Here is a 17155-nt window from a genome sequence, read left to right on the forward strand (position 1 = left end):
CCTCCATATGATTCTGGTACGTTCTACGATGTTCCGGACTATTCTAGACAGCGTCCGGATTACTCGCATTACTCAGCCATGGACTATCTGACCTTATGTCGATTATGNTCCCTTACTCAGCGTATTCATCGCTCAGTCAGCGTCCTCTGGACGTCACATGCTCTCTTCTTATACGCTTACTCATCGTCTCCCCAGTAGTATATAAGGAGGACTCTGCAGGCCTCTGCTCTTCAGTCGTTCTCTCACAGACTGAAGAGTAAGTCCCACACTACCTATGCTTCCTTACATGTTTACTTACTAGTACTTGTAGCCTCTCTTTGTGCGGCTTACAGGTACAGTACTATGCAATCATAGTCGTTCTCTCACAGACTGAAGACCTCTCTTTGTGCGGCTTACAGCCTTCCAGGTTCAGAGTTCATCACACCGGAGGTATGTTGCCGTTCATACATATAAGCTCCAATACTAGCAGCTCACCGGAGATTTGATAGAGTGGTTATCGAATGACTGGTACGATAGCACAATTCGGTGGAATCAATATAGCACGGACAGTGTAGTAACCCACATTCTGCTTGAGAACCCGCAGAAGTATGTGGAGGTCCGCATGCTCGCACGGGATGTGGAAGCCTACTTTGCGATGGCATCTGTAAGCCCAATCGTTATATCAGGTTATCGTGTCTCCAACTGAATGAATAGCGGGCCAATCTTACGTGGCAAATCGACGGGAACGAGAACCCAAGGAGACAATTTCAAGCTGAAGGAGTGTTGACGAATACTAGCAGTACGGCTTTTGCCACCATAGCACCGTAAGTCGGCTACGTTATGCGTCGATTGTTCTCAGTGATGACCGCATTCACGCAGGGACATTGTGTTATTTGGTATCTCTGCCGACCTGGGCCAGATTCAAAGCACATCGTCTCCAGTGGCATGGGCCTTGGGAGTTGTTCGGAATCCCTCGATAGGCTACACCTCTGCAGATAAGATGACACAAGATTTAAGCCCCTACTATGTGACACGTTATCCCGGAACAAGCATGACTCAAGCTGTAGGTCTCGTGGTTATCATACGCAATACTTGAGTAACTAACAAAAACAATGTAGATTGATGACTTCACTGCCAGGTTCATGGAGCTTCAGCAAAGAGCGGTTGCGCTGGACGATGCTATCTTAGGGAGCGCGTCGAAAATATCGACGCAGTATGCTGATCTCGTGTCTCTTGCCGCTCGCCAGACAATGGGCTCATTGGACTTTACGGTATCGACCGGGGCCGATGGCAAGCCGAATGCCTCCGACGTTCGCATATTCATGAAAGACACGAGCGGTACTACGGCGGTAGGGTATGTACCCATCCACGGTGTTGCACTCCTTTCATTGATAATATGATGTAGACGCGTCAACCCCGTGGAGAAAATGTATGCTGCACTTCCCATGCTGATCTATCTAAATGCCTCTCTAGTGGGGCCTCTCCTTGTGCCGCTCCTGGACGCACAGGATGGCATGCTCGTGCAGCCGTCTGCGGCGCAGGATTTGGGTATGATCCCTCTGTATATGCTGCTGCGATCGCTGTTGATCAGGTCTGAAGGCCTTGCCTATCCCAATGCGACAGGTGTTACTTGGGGCCCCAACCTAGATATTGAACGTACGTCGCCCATACCATAGGCAACTTGATGCATGCACTGTAGCTGACCATATACTAGAATCCGGCAACATGCTCATTATGCTCTACGCTCATGCACGGTTCTCTGGCGACGGGACCCTGATACAGAGACACGTAAGAATGACCATTCTCGCTACTGAAAGTGTCTGATGCCGTGAAACATATCCAGTATAGTCTCGCGAAGCGCTGGACAAACTACCTTGTCGATAATTCCTTGGATCCGTCCAGCTTGCAGTGGGTATCTTCTAAAATTCTAGCCTCGCCGATTTTCACTCGTCCGTTGGTAGGGTCTCCACTGATACTGAGGCCGGGACTCCTGCCAATACAACGAATCTCGCGCTCAAGGGTATAATTGGCGTCAAATCAATGGCCGAGATGTGTCGCGCACTGGGCGAAGATGCTGACGCACAGCTATACGATGTAAGGTTATGAACGTCTGCGTATCCAAAGCTCAGTTAATGTACTATCTACTAGGGACACGCCGCCGCCCTCGCTGCGGCATGGCAATCGCTTGCGCTCTCTTCAGACGGGTCGCATCTTCTTGGGGTTTACGGCGATCAGCAGTCGTGGGCGCTGATGTACAACATCTATGCAGACCGCCTTCTGGGCACGGGAATTGTGAACCACTCTGTGAGTTGCGCGTGCTCGCCGACGGATTTCCACCTGCTCATGTCCACACAGATACTGCAAGGTCAAACAGTGTTCTACAAGACCCTCCTCAACTCGGGTAGGTTGTATTTTGTGCATGTCACTATACCGCCCAATATTTATCCCCTAGTAGCACCCAGCTTTGGCCTTCCTCTCACTGATGCCTCCGGCGCGACCAATGCTGGTATGTGTACAGTGATTGTTCGACGATGATCATATCAATTAATTGCCTTGGAATCAGCCTGGATACTCTTTACCGCAGCTATTGTGACGGACGATGGCGTGCGCGACAGCCTCATCCGTGGCGTATGGAACAGAGCCTCTTTTAACCAAACAGAAGGCCCATTCCCGGACTCGTACGACACGAGCACCGGTGCGGTACCTTCAAGCTCCGCATTAACAAACGCCTCGTAAGCTCGGCTACAAGCTTCACATCTCTTTTTACTAATGTCGCAATAACCCAGACCCTCGTTCGGAGCCATGTTTGCCCTCCTGGCTTTGAGGTAAGGATGCCATAAGGCTAGGAAGAATTATGCAATGAACTGATACAGTATCACGTTAGCGTCCCTAACACCACCATCAGCGTCACTCCGTCGCAGTCAAGCGATGACCCGTCGGGGGCCAGCCCGACGGGTTTCGGGGGGCAATCTGGACAGGGTGATCCGAGCACGGTGCACGGAGCTCCCATCGGCGCGATAGTCGGCACCGCCGTCGGCAGTATCGCATCCGTATTGCTCATCGGCGCCGCCGTATACTTCGTTCGGCGCAAACGTGACGATGACGGCACGGAAGACCAAGGTCAGAGTACCACGAATGTTCACCGTCCCAGCATGCCCCACCTCTCGTCGGAGACACAACCTTCGACCGGCACCGTGGATACATTAGATTCCCATGCCGTACAGCCTGCATTCTTCCCTATGAGCAGGGCTGCCACACTTCCAACGAAGTTCAGTCGACAAACCCATGCGACAGAATCACCCCTTTCCCCATCTCCAGAAGATACTATGGACATGGCTCCCCGGGATGTTGGGGCACCACCCAGCAGCGCGCGGTCAGCTTTGCGCGACGGAGCCAGAGGATATATGGCCGATATCGCCGCTGGACTACATGTGGAGATGGAGATTTTGCGGCGCGCGATGCAGGATATTCGCGCGGAGGCGCCTCCCGAGTACGTCGGATGAGGGACCGTGACGGGTAGCTCGACATTCTTGGTATCTGACTTTGACGGTTGAAATCACAAATGCCCTGGGAAGCTCCCTGTGTGCGCATTACTTAGTCGGTTGTCCAACTTGTTCCTTCTCTCAGTATTCATTTTCGTATCGGTTGTATATTTATGATATTCTCCGCGTTGAGATCGGATTGGTCCATATCCTTATATGACTGGCTCCTCTGCCATGTATTTGCACATTCCGCTGGATTAAGACAACACTGTGTCGCGCTTGTTTAGAGGGCGCGCCCGAGGCGGCCGAATTTTAGGTCTCCTAGCGCTCTCGGCGTTGGCGCCTAACTTGGCCACTCCTTGCTTCGCTCCGTCATCACAGCTTGCCCGGAAACCTGACTGCACGCCTCGTTCTACTCATATGGGCGATAAAGTCATGCTAACAAGCGTTCATAAAGATGCGGAACAAAAGATGACCCAAATTCCGGCACCTCCGGGTTCCCACTAGACACATCTCGGCAACTTCAGTGGTGACTAGGACTGGCTACATTTCCTTAGGGACACTCTAGTAGTGGACCGGTAGCGTGCATGGGGTAGCATATGGTCCCCAAAAGCGTCAACGTTGCAGTGCTGCTATGTCATTGCAAGAAACTTAGGCTTTCTCTCTGGGAAAAATACTTGAGTTTGCATGTCTACTCGGCAAGCCAAGGTATGCTTGGGAAATGCAACTCATCAGTCACGCACTTGTTTGGTCGCCGGCTCTCAACGGTGAGGTTTTTCTTTCTCTCCGAGTCCGCACTCGCTAAAGCTAGCTCAAAATAGATCGCTTTGCCCTGCGTCACGGGTCTCACCTGGGTCTCATGGGTAGTAAGTTCGACTTATCAGCGACTGCCGAATGCATTACACGCATGCCATGAAGCTCACACAACGCTTCCCGGGCCGCTATCTGGTCAATGAGCATCCGTCGACTGAAGAATGGGCCACCGTCCAATGGAGGATATGCCCATCCACATGTGCTCCATGCTGGCGTCCCGACAGTCACATCGGTTGACGGGTGGTCGCCGTGCATGATGCATGTCTACGAGGCGCCGCCGACGCGCGTCGGATATAGTCGCCGGACATCCATTGGTGCCACGGGCGCGCGGCCAAGCGGCGGGCCTGACGTTCGCGAAGGAAAGGTGCCGAGGTGTGGTTGGGGATATACTCATGTTATCGCTCCTCCCAACCGGGGATATGCGCTCTCATATATATCCCGCCACTCAGGTCGCCCACACCTCTGACTAACCATCCCCCCTCCGAGTCCCCTCCTTCGCTCCAACGATGACCCACGACCAGGAAAAGCAAGACGATGCCTCCTTGAAGAAGTCTTCTGGGGCCGAGGTGGATGTCATCTCCGTAGGCCCCACGACACTGAAGAGGCAAATGAAGGATCGACACATTGCTATGATCAGGTGAGAAATTGTGTAGTCATCACACGGTGGGCCGTCTAGCTGACGGCTCTGCAGCATAGGGGGTCAGTTCCACCTATGTCCCTCCGTCGTGCATTTTTGAGCGAACGTTCTTCAAGGTGTCATCGGTACTGGCTTGTTCGTTGGGACCGCAACCGCTCTTCGGGAGGGCGGTCCCGTGGGAATGCTGTTGGCGTACATGGTGGTCGGCTCACTATGCTACACCGTAATGGTAAGACCACCTGCACGCTTGACGGTAAGGGTTATTGATAGCAGTCGGCGGGATCTTCAGGTATCGCTCGGGGAGATGGCCGCATTCCTCCCTATCCCAGGAGGTCACCTTACTTTCGCGGAGCGCTTCGTAGACCCGGCATGGTCTTTCGCGGTGGGATGGCTATACTGTAGGCTTCGTCGTCAGTGCTCTCTACGTCTCCTCTTTTTTGACAGTTTCACACAGGCTATAACTGGATCATCATCCTGCCTGCAGAGATCAGCGCGGCAGCTGTCGTGATCAATTATTGGTATGCTTCAGCGAACACATTATCTTTATCGCGTACCCTAAGAGCCCTGTAGGAACAAATCTGTGAACGATGCCGCCTGGATTACGATGTGCCTCGGGGTCGTATTCATCATCAATGCCTTTGGGGCAGGTCCGTGCTTCTCTTAATACTATATGACTTGACTTACATAGCAATTGAAGGGGCATACGGAGAGGCGGAGTTCATTTTTTGCACCGTCAAGATTGTCACCATTGTCGGCCTCCTCATCCTCGGCATCGTGCTTGACCTTGGCGGCGGACCAAACCACGACCGCATTGGGTTCCGGTACTGGAAGTCCCCAGGACCGTTCGTCCAGTTCGATGGTATCGCCGGCACGAAGGGTCGGTTCCTCGGATGGTCGGCCGTCATGGCTCAAGCAGCGTTCTCCTTCATTGGTACAGAAGTCGTTGCCGTGAGTCTTCGCCCTGGCGAGAACCCGAGCCTTCGAGCCGATGCCCCAGTGCAGATTGCAGGGGCCGAAGTCAAGAATCCGCGAAGGAACATCCCGAAGGCGATCAAGCGCGTCTACATTCGCCTCCTGCTCTTCTACATCGGCGGCGTCGCCGTCATCGGGCTCCTCGTCCCTTCAAACGACGACAGGCTGAATCTCAACGACGGCACGGCGGCGGCGTCTCCCTTCGTTATCGCCATTAGCAATGCCGGCATTAAGGCGCTCCCCTCGGTGCGCTTCCACGCTCTGCGATGCTCCCCCGCCCACGAGCTGCTGCGCATAGTGGAGAGGACCTGCTGACTTCCCCGGCTTCCCAGATAATCAACGCCGCTATTCTTACTTCTGCGTGGTCAGCAGCGAACAGCGACCTGTACAGCAGCTCTCGCGCTCTATGTGAGGACCTCACCGGGCTCCGGCTGCGATAAGCATACGGTTTCTTACGGCTCGCCGGGTTACGGGGATTTTAGACGGGCTGGCGCTGAACGGAAACGCGCCGAAGGTCTTTCTCAAGACGACGCGCCACGGCTTGCCTTGGGTAGCCGTGACGTCGTGCGCGTCGATTGGGCTGCTTGCGTACATGGGCCTGAGCAGCGGGAGTGGAAAAGTATTCGGCTGGTGCGTAGTTCCCCGCTCACTTCACTCGCTGCTCATGTAGGCTGATGATAACTTAGGTTCTCCACGATGTCGGTGGTCATCCTTTGCCCGTGCCGCACACCTGACTCACCTGTCGCATACGTCGCAGGACGGCGGTCGCCGGCCTGGCGAGCTGGTTTGGCATAGGCGTCACCTACATTCGCTTCTACCGCGGCCTGAAAGCGCAGGGCATCGATCGCAAGACGCTTCCTTACCACTCGCCGCTGCAACCTTTCGCCGCGTGGTACGCCACCATCGGATGCTTCATCGTCGTACTGGTAGGTTCAATTCGTCTTGAAGTAGGCAGCATCGATTCTCATATCTCCCTGTGCGTCGGGGTAACACAGTTCAGCGGATGGTTCGTGTTCCTGAAGGGCCGCTGGGCGACGGACACATTCGTGACGAACTATCTGCCGATGGTGATGCTTCCGGTGCTCTACGTCGGCGCGAAGTGGTACAAGCGCGCGCCGCTGGTGCCGTACGCGGAGATGGACTTCAAGAGTGGTCTACAGGAAGTCTTAGACGCGTCGTACGTGCTTCTGCGGTGTCCCGTCGGCGCCGCTCTTCCTGATGGTGGTGTATCTGTTATACCTAGCTTTGATGAGCCGCCGGCGTCGGGGAACTGGGCGAAGAGGGCGTGGAGTTGGCTGGTAAGGCTTCGTTGCTGTTGCATGGGTTCACTAAATGTACTGACTTCGGCCTGACAAGATGTAATATTGCTCGAGCGCTGAGCCCAAGGATAGTACGTACCGCAGCCTCGGATGTGGGTGGCCCTTTTGCACTGTAAAATAAGACCATCTTGTAGAGTAGCTTCCATGCTATTGCCACCGCACTCTTCGTCCCGGAAATCAGCAGTGCTTCTTGACAAGTACCACTTCTCGTATCGCCGCTCGCGGAAGACGTTTCTTGGATACATTGTCACACTGACGCCACAACTGTACTAACCAGTCGGGTAATAGTATCTAGATCGATCAGTCATATTCCAGCAGAATCGGCGTTCAGACAACTTACCAGCATCCTTCAGTCATCCTCTGCTCCCAGGACCTCTTCGCCCAAACACATCCATGTCTGAGTCAAACCCCGCGAAGCGAACACAGGTTCTGATCCTGGATGGGGGACTAGTGCGCACATCTGCACCCGCTAACCCGGTGCCTATGCTGAGGCTCACCAACATCTTTGCAGGGAACCACCCTCGAGGACGTGTTCCACCAGGACATATCGCACGCCCTCTGGTCGGCCAAGCCTATCGACGAGGACCCCGAGGTGATCATATCAGCGCACCTAGCCTTCCTGCGGGCTGGGGCCGATGTCATCCTGACTTCCTCGTACGCCCACCCCTATGCTGTCCCAGGCATAGCAGCTAACGCTGGAACGGATCGGTTTTCGCAGGTATCAGTGCGCGTACACCACATTCGAACGCGCCGGGTACACTCGAGACGATGCTCGGCGCATCATGCTCAAGTCCGTGCAGCTCGCCCAGGAGGCCAGGCGCCGCTTCCGGGAAGAGACACTTGCGACGCCCCGAGACGTGAAGATAGCCCTCTCGCTAGGTCCTTACGGCGCGATGCTCTACCCCGCACAGGAGTTCGACGGATTCTACCCGCCGCCGTACGGCCCGGTTCTATCACCTTCACAAAAGAAGACCAACGCCTTCGAGGACACTCCGGAGGGGACAGCACAGGAGCAAGCCGCGATCGACGAGCTCGCGGCGTTCCACTACGAACGCCTGTGTACCTTCGCTGACGATGCGGGGACGTGGGATGTAGTCGACTTTGTCGCATTCGAGACGGTCCCCCTCCGGCGCGAAATCTATGCCATCCGCAAAGCGGTTGCATGCTTTGGTGGCGAACGGATGAAGCCGTGGTGGATCAGCACGGACTACCCAGGTGGACGCTTCCCGGAGACGAAGGCAAACGGGGAACATCTTACCGCGACCGATGCCGCGAGCGCAGCACTCCTAGACGGCGAGGAAACTGCAGCGTGGGGCTTTGGTATCAACTGCACTGGACTCGAGTTCCTTCCCGCGCTGCTGGAGGAAGCGCGAGCGGTAGCGAAGAAGCACCTGGAGAAGCACGGCAAACGGCTATGGCTGGTCTTGTACCCGAACCGAGGCGATGTCTACGACCCAGTAACCCAGAGCTGGCGCGAGAGCAGTGGACAAGGACAGAAGTGGGCGGTGGGATTTGGCACGGTGGTACTTGACGCCATAGCACACGGAGATTGGGAGGGCGTAATAGCAGGAGGATGTTGCAAGACCGGACCAGACGAGATTGTAGCTTTGGCCAAGGAGATACGTACTTGAGGTTGAGCCTTAAAAATAATCCAAGTCTGTCGAAGTTGTTTGAACTGTATGAGAATATCGTATATCGCGAGGCGCAAGCTGTAGGAGCGATTTACATGTCCATCGACGCAGAGACTCAAAGGGCGTAGGGCGTCTATTGACTGCTGAAGATCATGGACGAATTAGGTGGCGGGACCCCGGAAGCGGTGCCAGGAAATTGCCGGGGGCTCACGCAAAGTGCGTACGGTGGTGGTCGCTGTGTACCACAACGCACAAGAGCTGCCCGAAAGCCTGCACGCCGTCAAGCCCGACGTCCTCAAAACAAGCCCACAGCGGTACGTGCGTCCTCTATGTGTTCAGGCCGAAAGAACGGGAGGATTGGACCACGGCGTTGGAATGGATGGCACGGACGCAGTTTGGATGCTGATACTACCCCCACTTGCTCAGGTCCGCCATGTCGTCAAAACTCCCCTCCGTCCTCAGTGCTACCGATGAGGAGATCCAGCTCCTGCTTGCGGCCCAGTCGCATGTCGGCAGCAAGAACTGCGACAAGCAGATGTTGCCTTACGTCTGGAAGCGGAGGTCCGACGGTCAGTGAATCCTTCGCGCCCTTTGGGCAGCACGTCTTAGACGAATTCCCGTACGCTAGGCATCAACATCATCAACATTGGCAAGACCTGGGAGAAGCTCGTATTCGCCGCCCGTATCATCGCTGCCATCGAGAACCCCAACGACGTTTGTGTGATCTCCGCTCGTCCCTACGGTCACCGTGCCGTCCTCAAGTACGCCGCCAACACTGGCGCACAGGCGATTGCGGGCCGCTTCACCCCCGGTAGCTTCACGAACTACATCACCCGTTCGTTCAAGGAGCCCCGTATCATCATCGTGACCGACCCCCGCGTTGACCACCAGGCGATCCGCGAGGCGTCCTACGTCAACATCCCCGTCATTGCGTTCTGCGACACCGACGCGCCCCTGAAGTTCGTTGACGTCGTTATCCCCATCAACAACAAGGGCCGCAACTCTGTCGGTCTTGCTTGGTATCTCCTTGCCCGCGAGGTCCTCCGCCTCCGCGGCACGATCCCCCGTACTTCCGATGGCTGGAACGTCATGGTCGACATGTTCTTCTACCGCGACCCCGAAGAGGTCGAGAAGCAGCAGCAGGAGGAGGCCGCTGCGAAGGCCGCTGCCGTCGCTGGCGAGCAGCCCGAGGCTGCTATCAACGAGTGGGACGTCACGTCCGCTCCCCAGGCGGGTGGTATCAACCCTGGCTTGGTTGCTGGAGAGGGTGCGTCACGTCTCTCATAGTATTCTGACTTGAACTTACACATCTCTTTTCAGGTGCTCTCGACTGGTCCGCGGAGCCCGCTGCTGCCGGCCCTACCGACTGGTCAGCAGAGCCCGCTGCCGCTGGCTGGGCTGCGGAGCCCGCGGGCACGAGCGGTTGGGAGTAAGGGATTCGCTGGGCCTCCTTCGTGCGCTGTCGTTTCTCATCGCTGTCTGGCAAATGTTGTGTTGTACTCGGGAGCCCAAGCTTATGCTGATGTCTTTGCCATGACACGCATCGCACCATTTTTATTCGATGCAAAACTATGTACAGCGTATGACCAACACGACATGCTTTTTTCATCCTCCCGCACATGGACCTTGGGCAGATGTATCATCAGGCCTCAGGTCTGGCAGTTCTCTTCAGCATTGCAAGCACTCTTCTTTGGTATGTCTATTGTTACATGTTGCGTTTGGCAAATTGAATGCGGTGTACACTTCTCTGCTCTCTGGCACAACAGTTACTCCATGCTCCCAACCGGCTCCTCGACGCCCTGGAGGCGGAGCGCGTCATGCATAGCCTCGACCTCGTCCTGCACGCGCTCAATCGACTTGAAGTACTTAACGGTCTTGACGTGCAGCTCCGCCGTCGCGTCCTCGTCGACGACGATGAGCGCCCACGGGTGCATCTGCAGCGCGGAGAGCGTCCAGAGGTGGTTCACGCCCTCCTCGATCGCCTTGGAGAGCGCGAGCGCCTTGCGCTGCCCAGTGACGACTACGACGACCTCGCGCGAGTCGAGCACGGTCGCGACGCCGACGGTGAGCGCCATGCGCGGCACGGCCGCGATGTCGTTGTTGAAGAAGCGCGCGTTCGCGAGGATCGTGTCGTACGCGAGCGTCTTGATGCGCGTCCGCGAGGCGAGCGAGGAGCCTGGGTGGGGCGCGGGTCAGCAGCGCGTCGAGATTGCGGATGGGGAAGGGGAAATAGGGTGCTCACCGGGCTCGTTGAACGCGATGTGGCCGTCCTCGCCGATGCCCCCAAGGAAGAGCTCGATGCCGCCGTGCGCCTTGATCTTCGCCTCGTACGCGTTGCACTCGCCGATGAGGTCCTTCGCGTTCCCGTTCAGGATGTTCACCTGCGAGGGCGGGATGTCGACTGTAGGCGCGGGCGCGCACCGCGGTCAGCGTGCAGCCCTGCGCGGGCCGGGGGCAGACGCACCGTGCGAGAAGAACTCGCGGAACATGAAGGTGTGGTAGGACTCGGGGTGGTCCTCGGGCAGGCCGACGTACTCGTCCATGTTGAACGTGACGACGTTCTTGAAGCTGTGGGTATGCGCGAAGGCACGAACATGAGCCCGGCGGTCAGGGACGCGTAGAGGCGCGATACGCACGAGAGCTTGCCGTCCTTCACGAGCTTGATAAGGTGCTTGTACGTCGGGATGGGCGACGAGCCCGTCGGGAGCCCGAGCACGAACGGCTTCTCGGGCGTCGGCTTGAAGTCGTTGATCCTGCACACATCCCCAGCCGCGCGTCAGCTCCGAGTGCGCGCGGGACGCGTGAGGGGACGCACCGCTTCGCGATGTAGTTGCCAATGTACTCTCCGACGGAGGCGGCGTCGTCGCGGATGATGAGACCTGTATGCACGTCCAGTGAGCTATCGGATGTCCGCGCGCGAGTACAGGGCGCGCGGCGGCGTACGCATGGTCGGTCAGTGGCTCGCGGGTACGTTAATGGGCGGGGAGGGGGGCGAGGGTCGGATGCGGGGGGTGGACGTCGAGAACCAACAGTCTGCTCGAGGCCGGGACGTCGAGCCAGAGTTAATGTTTCTAGCAAGCTCTAACTGCTGCCAGGCCCGCCGCCTTCCGCCAACCCTCGGGATCAGACAGGCTTCGGCGGCGGACGCCCTGGCACGGCGCACGTCCGGCAGCAGATTGCAGTAATCATTTTACAGCTCGCGATTGCCGTAGTGGACGAGCCACGGTGGGGGGATGCGCGGGCGGAGCGGCTTCTGGGCCCTCCGCCACATGCACCGCGCTGATTCCTGCGCGCATATCGATGTTCTCCACCCTGCGCCTGCCCGGCACCTCTCGCGTATGCGGGCGCGCAGCGACCAACGTGCTCCCCAACTCCATGCTGTACGGCTTCTCTGGAGTGGGGGCTGGCCAATCGAGGGGAGGGGATGGGGAGGGGCGCATGCTGTACAGCGCCAGAATGCCCCCCTCGGCCCGATAAGCCGTACTGCTGCTACCGACGTCTTGCCGTCGGCCTGTCGCTCAGGCTGTCAGGGCGAGCCTGCTGAGGGTGTTTGCAAGGTGTGTCTGGTCTTTCACAGATGAGGCGAATAAGTACTATACATCTGGTGTGCATGTAAAGGAAACAGGACGGGCAGTCTCCATGAGAGGTATGTATAACGTGGCGTCTCGTTAGACCATGACGCGGATGGCAGTATTCCCAAACAAAACTTCGTCGACGGTGCGGAAAGGTGTCCCAAGAGAGCATGTGCGGAGAGGGTGCTGGTGATTGGAATGCAGATGCAGATGCGGCGTGATGATGGTACTGGTGTTGATGAGGGAGAAATCAAATCGGAGTTGTCGCAGAGAAAAGGGAAGTGGGACGCTGCGCGCCGGGTGGTCACGATGAGCGCACCCCCAGGGCCTTCCGCGCCTCCTCGCTCGCCCGCTGGGCCTTCGCGATTGATGAGCGCACCGAGGCTACACTTGCTGCTGAGCTACCTGCGGAGGGTGGCCGCGTACTGCTGGCCTTCGCCGCGTTCACTGCCGCGATAGCGCGCAACGTCGCCCCGCTCTTCCGCGGCGCGTTCCTCTGCTTTGTCGGTGGCGCCGAAGCACCACTCGCAGAAGACGCGGTCGGCCCGACCCGATCCTCCGTCTTCTTGATGAACGGGCTTGGCAGGTTCTCGACGTCCGCAAGGTCGTATTGGGGCGGCGGCGGCTGGGCAATGGCAGCTACCGTGCCTGTTGAGGAGGGCACACTCGAGGTTGAAGATGCACGGGTGATGCGCGTGCGTCCTGACCCGGAAGGCGCTGGTGCTTCGGGCGCGACTACGGCTGGACGGAACACGGCGGATGCCGACGACGCGCGAATGGACGGGCGTCGCAACCTTGTTGGGCGGACGGAGGGACCTGCACTGGTGCTCGAGCTCCCGCATGCGAGGTTCGTCGTGCTCTGGGTTGGGGTGTGCTCTCCGTCGCTTTCCTTGCCCCGCCTCTTCTCTCTGCTGCTGGCGGACTCGTACTCCTCCTCGTCGAGCTCCGGGTCGCTTCCGCTCCCGCTGTCCTCGTCTTCCGTGTCGAAGTCAAAGATCTTCGCGAAGTTCAGACCGACCTTCGGCGTGTCGACGAATAGCTTCGCGAGCTCTGCTGGACTCGGTGTCGCGACCGGCTGGCCTGTCGCAGTGAGGATCACGCCCTTCATCGCCGACGCTGGCGCAAGGTCCGCAAGGAGGTCCGCGCACTTCGTCGGCATCGGCGTCTCGAACGCGGGCATCTTCTGCATCGGGGCCGGCGCGACCGTCTTCGTCTTCACCTGCTCCGGAGACTCCGTGAGGCGGCTGAGCGGCGCCATGATATTCTTCACCTCCTCGAGCGGGTTCTTCGACCGCGTCCGCCGCTCGGAGACGGCCGTATTCGTTCCTGCTTCAAGCGCCTTCATCTTCGCCTCGAGCTCCTTACGAACACTGTCGAGCCGCTCGCGCTCGGCGTCGATCTCTTCCGAACGCTGCTGGACCCACTCCATGCGCTCCTCGACGGCGCGGCCCATACCCTCGCGCGTCTGGCGCTCCCAGTCGGCCCACATGCGCGCGACGTCCTCTTCTCGCCGGCGCACGGCTTCCATGATCTCCTCCTCGCGGCGGGCCATGCGCGCGGCGACCTCTTCTTCCTGCTTGAGGACCATGGCGCGTAGTTCTTCGTCGCGCCGGGCGACGGCTGCGCGGACGCGTTGATGCAGTGTTGTCTCAGCAGTAGCGAGGACGGCGCGAAGCGAGGCGAGCTCTTCATCCTTCTTCGCTACGACAGCAGTGAGAGCTGACTCGCGCTCGTTCAGGGCGGCTTCTCGTGTCATGAGGTCACGCTCTTTGGAGAGGAGCGCGGTCTTGTGGCCCTTCACGGTGGTGAGCCTACGAACGACACGGTCAGCATACGAAATCATCAACCAGTCCAGTTGTATGTTCACATCTTCTGCGTTTCGAACACCTTGAGCGCAAGGTCTATCCGTTCATGTTGGAGCAGTTGACTTGCTGAGGGACGCATCGCAGGCTGATTGATTGTGAGCATACATGCACACTATGGCGAGAATTAGGTGCTTACGTTCAGGTTCAGCATTGACTTGATGACAGAAGCTAGCGCGGGACTGTATCCCTTGGGTAATGGAGGTATCCGGCCGTTCCTATCCCGAAGGTCAGTACGATAGCGCACATATGTTGACCGTATGACGCACCGAATCAGGATGCTCAGCTCGGCATGTGTCTTCGCCTCGTGAAATGGCGGCTTCAATGCGCACAGTTCGTAAACCATACAGCCTAATGACCAGATGTCGGACTTGGAGTCGTACGCCTTTTCCTGCATAAGTTCGGGCGACATATAATATGGTGTCTGAGGACAGGCAAGTCAACATCCTTGGAATTTATGGCGTGTAATGAAGTGACACATACGCCGACGTAGGTGTTCGCGAAGCTTGCTTGGGTGAGAGCCTTGGATAGGCCGAAATCACCCAACTTCACGGTATTATTCTCGTCCAGAAACACTACACGCGAAGACATGGCACATTAGCACATCGGAAAGGATGGGGCGTGGATGGTTTGAGTAGTAGCCCATAGTGCTCGACATACCGTTGTCTGGCTTCAAGTCACGGTGAAGAATCTGCGCTCTCCTGTCCCTCCCATCTGCCTCCGTCCCTACGCTGCTTGTCCTTCCGTGGCTGCCATTTGGATGGTGACAGTGATTGAGTGCGAGGAGGATTTGCATGAAGTAGTTCCAGACGGTGTCTTCTGGGATTGCTCGGTTGTGTCGCTGGGCATGCTTGATGATAGCGCACAGGTCGCCGCCCCCGCAGTACTCCATGAGGATGTAGAGGATACCGGCGTCACGGTCAACATGTCGATCATGATAGCGTACGATGTGTTCGTGGTGGAGGTCCTTGAGGATGTTCCTGCCTTGAAAGTCAGACGAGTGGCTAGATGGCAATGCTACAGAGTCGGGGTGGTACGAACACTTCTGCGACGATTTGCTTGCGATCGCGCTCGGTCATGCGCTCGAAGTTAAGTTCCTTGCGCGCAAAGATCTGCCAGCCCGGACAGTCAGACTCGTGTGGGAGGGTGCTTGCCAGATTAGCCACGACGACTCACGACACCGTCTGCTTTCCTTCGGACCTTGCGGATGATACCAAATGACCCATTTCCAATGATGTCGAGGGGCTCGTAGAGCTCGAGAGGTGAAGCCATGGCGGCGGGGTCGGGGTCGGGGAGAGAGACGTCGGGATGGTGGATTTGGAGAGAAGCAGCGCAGGCGCCTCCAGCCGAAACTGTACTCGAACACGAGCGCCCATATCAAGCGCCCAACGCGTCCATGTCATCACGTGGCCGCGTCGCCAGCGCTTTTCCCGTTGGAGAGAGATCTTCGCAAGAATCGCAACTTGTCCCGAGAAGCGCAGACATTCTACCCACTCCCTCACCCGCGCTCAGAGTATGTACACAACTAGGCAACTTCTCTATGAACTGGTACCACACTACACGGGGCCGTGCTCAGTGCGAAAGGCTCTCAGAAGTAGTGAGGTTCAGATCGGTACGAGATTCTATGCTACGGCGTGTATGCGAGGTCGAACATTGTCCTAACCCTTCCCGATCCCAGGACCCCATCCACAGCGATACCTGTGCACTACATCATGATTAAATATCGACCTTCTCAGGGTTATTGCATGTCATCTCTACGCAGCCTAACCCTGTTCCACGTGGGTGCCTCCGGAGCCCCGGGAACGACTCCTGCTGGGGCCCTGGATCTTGTCAAAACTCTACCACATTATTGCGGACAGCAGTGCCTACTTAGCGCTTAACAGCCATATGTTCTCAATCTTAGGTCAGCTGGATGTAGAGATGTGAGTGCTCTTTCGCTCTCATTCACTGTATCTTCAACTCATCCATAACTAGACTCGGAAGCACATCTGGCATCCACTTGTCGAACGTCGCTTCGCATCGGCGTTCGTTGCCCTCTGTACAGCGTTGAAAGCAGATTCCATATACTTCTCTGTGGGCTTCTACAACTTTGATTTCAAATCTTTCATAAGGAGCGCAGTCCGGCATACCGGTGCTTTCATGACACACGGCTGTGAATGTCGTTGTCCAAGGAACAAGACCGCAGGAGACAAGAAGTCTATACTTCATATTTTGGGTCCAATTGGCTGTCTCCTCTGTGGCCGCGTGGGAGTACTGTGTATAGAACCGCACTATGGCCAGGAGACGTAGGTGCGTTGACAGATCTAGTTTGCCATGTAGCCGCTGACGCTCTCCTTCCACAGTGGCCTTGGCGTTGCTATATGCTGACACGGGGCTGAATCAATATGGACGGTGGTAACGGCCATTGACATCGGCCCCGGGGACATGAAATCTGACTCACCAATGTTCCCCGGGGGACCACATCTGCTCTGCAGTATGTGGCATGCCTCACGCTCCTATGCAAGATCCCATGTTTGTGGCTTCATATAACGCTCGTCGCTCTCCTCTCCGCGCGCTACCACCTCTCCCTACGCTCAACACTTGCCCTCCTCGATGACATTGTCTTGGCTATGGGCCTCCGCCTTTCTGGCAGGCGTTTTGGCCCAACCTCCGCCGCAGACATTCTTTCCAGCCAGTGTCCCTCTGGCTATTCGCTCTCCGTATATGAGTACATGGTACGCCACCTCAAACGTTTCACGGCCACCGTCGAATTCTTTGCCTTCGTTTTGGGGAATGGGACTACAGATACCGTGCTTTTCTACGTTTACAGAAGCTCTGCTCTTACAAACGATCAATAGGCTGCGATGGATCTGCAGGGGAGCGTCAGAGTAGACGTCAGAGTAGACGGC

General features: G+C 57.0%; 6 protein-coding genes across 6 annotated transcripts in view; 4 read left to right on the forward strand and 2 right to left on the reverse strand.

Moving 5' to 3' along the window:
* The window catches only part of TRAVEDRAFT_114910 (uncharacterized protein), a gene marked incomplete at both ends in the record, with an annotated part of 9372 nt that extends 6657 nt beyond the window's left edge, over positions 1-2715 (forward strand). Inside the window, 10 exons of the mRNA XM_008036083.1 lie at positions 467-643; positions 694-803; positions 859-1042; positions 1098-1333; positions 1385-1540; positions 1656-1767; positions 1823-1887; positions 1941-2073; positions 2128-2380; positions 2543-2715. Coding sequence (XP_008034274.1) covers positions 467-643; positions 694-803; positions 859-1042; positions 1098-1333; positions 1385-1540; positions 1656-1767; positions 1823-1887; positions 1941-2073; positions 2128-2380; positions 2543-2715 — 1599 coding nt within the window. The remainder of the gene's footprint in view (positions 1-466; positions 644-693; positions 804-858; positions 1043-1097; positions 1334-1384; positions 1541-1655; positions 1768-1822; positions 1888-1940; positions 2074-2127; positions 2381-2542) is intronic.
* Positions 2716-4864: 2149 nt separating this feature from the next.
* Positions 4865-7376, forward strand: TRAVEDRAFT_141383 (amino acid permease). Its single transcript, XM_008036084.1, has 15 exons — positions 4865-4911; positions 4966-4973; positions 5028-5140; positions 5201-5309; positions 5366-5429; positions 5482-5558; positions 5609-5859; positions 5914-6129; positions 6216-6291; positions 6366-6513; positions 6570-6581; positions 6641-6809; positions 6879-7060; positions 7127-7181; positions 7240-7376. The coding sequence occupies exons 1-15, from the start codon at positions 4883-4885 to the stop codon at positions 7243-7245; spliced, it is 1515 nt and encodes a 504-aa protein (XP_008034275.1). The 5' UTR covers positions 4865-4882; the 3' UTR covers positions 7246-7376.
* A 219-nt stretch (positions 7377-7595) lies between these two features.
* Positions 7596-8833, forward strand: TRAVEDRAFT_114907 (Homocysteine S-methyltransferase; the record flags this gene model as incomplete). Its single annotated transcript, XM_008036085.1, has 3 exons — positions 7596-7652; positions 7714-7856; positions 7921-8833. The coding sequence occupies 3 exons, from the start codon at positions 7596-7598 to the stop codon at positions 8831-8833; spliced, it is 1113 nt and encodes a 370-aa protein (XP_008034276.1).
* Positions 8834-9098: 265 nt separating this feature from the next.
* On the forward strand, positions 9099-10438 carry TRAVEDRAFT_26398 (uncharacterized protein). Its single transcript, XM_008035352.1, has 4 exons — positions 9099-9147; positions 9260-9402; positions 9462-10100; positions 10154-10438. Exons 2-4 carry the CDS (start codon positions 9267-9269, stop codon positions 10264-10266), a joined length of 888 nt encoding a protein of 295 aa, XP_008033543.1. The 5' UTR covers positions 9099-9147; positions 9260-9266; the 3' UTR covers positions 10267-10438.
* Positions 10439-10599: 161 nt separating this feature from the next.
* On the reverse strand, positions 10600-11710 carry TRAVEDRAFT_90460 (uncharacterized protein; the record flags this gene model as incomplete). Its single annotated transcript, XM_008036514.2, has 5 exons — positions 10600-11009; positions 11076-11234; positions 11298-11401; positions 11470-11586; positions 11649-11710. Coding segments are annotated over 5 exons (852 nt in total), but the record flags the coding sequence as incomplete, so codon positions are not given.
* A 686-nt stretch (positions 11711-12396) lies between these two features.
* On the reverse strand, positions 12397-15539 carry TRAVEDRAFT_160839 (uncharacterized protein; the record flags this gene model as incomplete). The annotated part of the gene is made up of 8 exons (XM_008036513.1): positions 12397-14216; positions 14273-14355; positions 14407-14485; positions 14537-14691; positions 14751-14842; positions 14928-15247; positions 15309-15379; positions 15444-15539. The coding sequence occupies 8 exons, from the start codon at positions 15537-15539 to the stop codon at positions 12710-12712; spliced, it is 2403 nt and encodes an 800-aa protein (XP_008034704.1). The 3' UTR covers positions 12397-12709.
* Positions 15540-17155: the final 1616 nt, after the last annotated feature.

This window comes from Trametes versicolor (genome assembly GCF_000271585.1).
Source record: "Trametes versicolor FP-101664 SS1 unplaced genomic scaffold TRAVEscaffold_2, whole genome shotgun sequence".
Taxonomy (NCBI): domain Eukaryota; kingdom Fungi; phylum Basidiomycota; class Agaricomycetes; order Polyporales; family Polyporaceae; genus Trametes; species Trametes versicolor.